The sequence below is a fragment of the Montipora foliosa genome, chromosome 11 (assembly GCF_036669935.1).
Source record: "Montipora foliosa isolate CH-2021 chromosome 11, ASM3666993v2, whole genome shotgun sequence".
Classification (NCBI taxonomy): Eukaryota; Metazoa; Cnidaria; class Anthozoa; order Scleractinia; family Acroporidae; genus Montipora; species Montipora foliosa.
This window is the reverse complement of record NC_090879.1, coordinates 21,800,366-21,802,865: the sequence shown is the minus strand read 5'-3', so window position 1 is coordinate 21,802,865 and position 2,500 is coordinate 21,800,366. Positions and strand designations below refer to the sequence as shown.

General features: G+C 41.0%; 2 protein-coding genes across 2 annotated transcripts in view; both read left to right on the top strand.

Moving 5' to 3' along the window:
• Window positions 1-51, top strand: part of LOC137976316 (growth/differentiation factor 6-A-like) — a 10,065-nt gene extending 10,014 nt beyond the window's left edge. Inside the window, exon 4 of the mRNA XM_068823616.1 lies at window positions 1-51. This exon is cut by the window's left edge and continues 1,675 nt beyond it. The gene's annotated coding sequence lies outside the window, so the exon portion shown is untranslated.
• Window positions 52-671: 620 nt separating this feature from the next.
• LOC137977611 (fibulin-1-like) overlaps window positions 672-2,500 on the top strand; it is a 12,312-nt gene continuing 10,483 nt past the window's right edge. The window contains exon 1 of the mRNA XM_068824892.1: window positions 672-1,065. Within this exon, the coding sequence (XP_068680993.1) occupies window positions 1,002-1,065 (64 nt within the window). The 5' untranslated portion in view covers window positions 672-1,001. The remainder of the gene's footprint in view (window positions 1,066-2,500) is intronic.

Here is a 2,500-nt window from a genome sequence, read left to right as displayed (position 1 = left end):
TGAAAATAGCCTGAGTGTGCAGCTGACGGTTCTGTTGTTGCGGAACGCAAGAGAACTCGAGCGGTTTTCCCGGGTTCTTCCTTTCCCCAACCTTCTTGCGCCCCTCGAAATCTCTCGCCCTGCAAAACGAACGGCCAGCTACGCAGCTCAGGCTATTGAAAACTGAGATGTCCGCCTGATTTTCCTCCACGGTAAGGAAACACAATAATAGCCTCGAGCGACATTCAAATAAGATCCCGTCTAAGTCCTTTTAATGACATCAGAAATAAAAATATCTGTATTCTAGGCCATCCACGCAGATTTGCCATAAACTCTTTGATTCTGTGCCAAAAATACAAACAAAAGAAACAAATTGTTACTTCCGGCTTATTTTGATGTTCAATGAAAATTCGTTGATACATTTGATTCAATGTCGTTTCCAATTTGCTGCTGTCACGGTGTCTTTAATTTGAGATATATTGGGAAGCAGATGTTTGGGAGCGACAGCATCGAGGTTCTGCGACAAATTGCAACATTTCTGTTCATGATGAAAAGATGTGAATGATTGTTTTTCGCATTTTCTGCCATTACCGTTGGATAGTGGGCGCGGTCTGATCTTTGCCCTTTATACCTAAGACGTAGTGTCAATCTATTGTCGTGAAAAAGAACGCGCTTCCGATTTTCTTAAGTCAAAGTGGATTGTGACATTTTTATCATTCAATCGAGTATCATTCCCAGAGAGTAATTTCCTATAGTTGAATACGCTGTCTGCATCCGCGGCCAATTTATAAGGGTACTCGAAATAAAACAGCCATTATAAACCTCTTCAAGCGCCATCTGAAAAATAGTTCATTTTGTCGAGATGTCGGAAAACACAGCCGGGAAATTAGGACCTTTTCATGGGGAAAACGTCGATTATGGTGTGAAAGTGGGACGTGACTGTGGTTGCTGTAACTTGAGCACCATTTAAAGCTACGATTACGGACTGGTACTGATAGCGTCAATCGGCAGAGATACTAACCATGGCGGATTTTGTCCCTCACTATTTGTTGCTGTTTCTCATCGGATTTTTGCTTACTTTAGCTGGTAAGTGTTACGTCAGTACGGTCATACCTATTAAACGCGCTTGCTCGCTCACTGTTGCACTTCGAAATGACCGAAGTGACCAGCGAATTAAGAGGTCATCTTTCGTCTTCTTTACTGAAAATAGCCTGTACACAGGCTATTCTGAAAACCAAGAGAACGAAATCCTGCATACCCCTACGAGTTCAGTACAGAATTAACGCAAGGGTTTTAGTGAGATAAACTGAGTCCTGGAATCAGTTATTTAGCTCGAGTCTCTCGAGATAAATAGACCAACTTGCGATTTTCGCAATCGTTCTCGAATGTTCCGTTCCTGTCAGGGAGCACTAGGGTAGTGTAGGCGAGCATGAATAACTTGCCGGAAAAAGTAAGTGGCAAACAACTTCTCGTGAAAATTACAAATCCTCTTAAACCGTTAGATTATAACACGAAGAGCAGTCTCTGAGGCAGCGATCGAAAAGAAAATACTCGAGAAAAACGATCGAGACATTGCTGAAAATCTGTTAGCAACACTGGTGAAAGAAAATTGAAAGTTGAATCCGACACATGCAATAGATATAACACAATAAGAAAGAAAAACTAATGAACGATAATTATTAATGAATACACCCCTGAATGCCAACTTCGGTTCTCTAAGTGATCGACATAAAATAGATATTGAGGAGTGCGGGCCTGGACAAACGGGAAATGTTTGGCGTTTAAGGACGTTCGCGCCAAAATCTTCCTATGGTGAGATTTTCTTCATTTCTCGCCTAGAGTTAGGTCCTGAGTACTTAATCTAAAAATGAAAAAAAAATTGGGGGTCACCGACTTTGTTTCGGAGAAAATGGCAGTGGAAAAATGCCTTAATTTCGGGAAATTGGTCATAATAGCGAGATGTTGCCTGATCTGCTCATCCATCGAAAATCATAAACATAAACTGTTAGAGTGAAGGTTTCCGTGCATAGGTTTTTAGGAGTGGGATTTTAAGATAATTGCATGCCGCTAGGGATGTCGTAACCTCGGCGAGAGTTTTCGTAAGCTCTATCCGTTGCAACGACTATCGGAATTCGATGGCACGAGGAAAGAAAATGTTAAAAAAAGATAACTTCTTACGGTGGGCATTTTTTTATTTCATCATATTTTGTACATATTAAGTAAAGTAAGTGATTCGTGATTAAAAAATAGGGGTCACCGATGATCTAAACGAGTAAAATCGATGTGATTTTGCAAAGCTCTTGGAAAATGTCGTTTGTCACGTTTTTGCGCGACCTGTCGGGGAAGGACTGGAACCGAAGAGAGGATCGATCGTTGAAGGGATGAAAGGTTTTTAGCCCCCAAAAAACTTTCTCGAGCATAGCAACGAAGTTTTAAGCGGGCATCATCTTCATTTGGTTAGTGCTTTGTATAATATCTCTAAGAAGTTAACGTACAGAAATAACGAATGGCTGAACATTGA